This window comes from Penaeus monodon, chromosome 15 (assembly GCF_015228065.2).
Source record: "Penaeus monodon isolate SGIC_2016 chromosome 15, NSTDA_Pmon_1, whole genome shotgun sequence".
In the NCBI taxonomy this organism is placed as follows: domain Eukaryota; kingdom Metazoa; phylum Arthropoda; class Malacostraca; order Decapoda; family Penaeidae; genus Penaeus; species Penaeus monodon.
In genome coordinates this window covers 9,320,254-9,320,530 of record NC_051400.1, presented here as the reverse complement: position 1 = coordinate 9,320,530, position 277 = coordinate 9,320,254, and the positions used below count along the sequence as shown (strand labels likewise).

General features: G+C 49.8%; 1 protein-coding gene across 1 annotated transcript in view; it reads right to left on the bottom strand.

Annotated features, from left to right (window-relative positions):
* Nucleotides 1–76: 76 nt before the first annotated feature.
* Nucleotides 77–277, bottom strand: part of LOC119582106 — a 14,953-nt gene continuing 14,752 nt past the window's right edge. The window contains exon 2 of the mRNA XM_037930348.1: nt 77–237. Coding sequence (XP_037786276.1) covers nt 77–237 — 161 coding nt within the window. The remainder of the gene's footprint in view (nt 238–277) is intronic.

Here is a 277-nt window from a genome sequence, read left to right as displayed (position 1 = left end):
CTATGCAAAAAAAATAATTCCTGTACATCTAACGAAGGCCAAACAAAATACAGCAAAATCTATCTACTTCTTGTACTCACACAGAGAAGTGGTAGAGGAAACACTTCCACCCCGTCGGTCTCTCCAAGAAGTTGTAGACCCGCCCTTGGAACGTGGTTTTGACCGTCTTCCGCTCCTTCAGGACGTATCTCGCCTCCCAGATGCTCTTGGCGTCCATCACCGAGGACACCAAGCCTCCTGGAAGCGACGTGTGGCAATGAGATCACTTCGAGGTCGC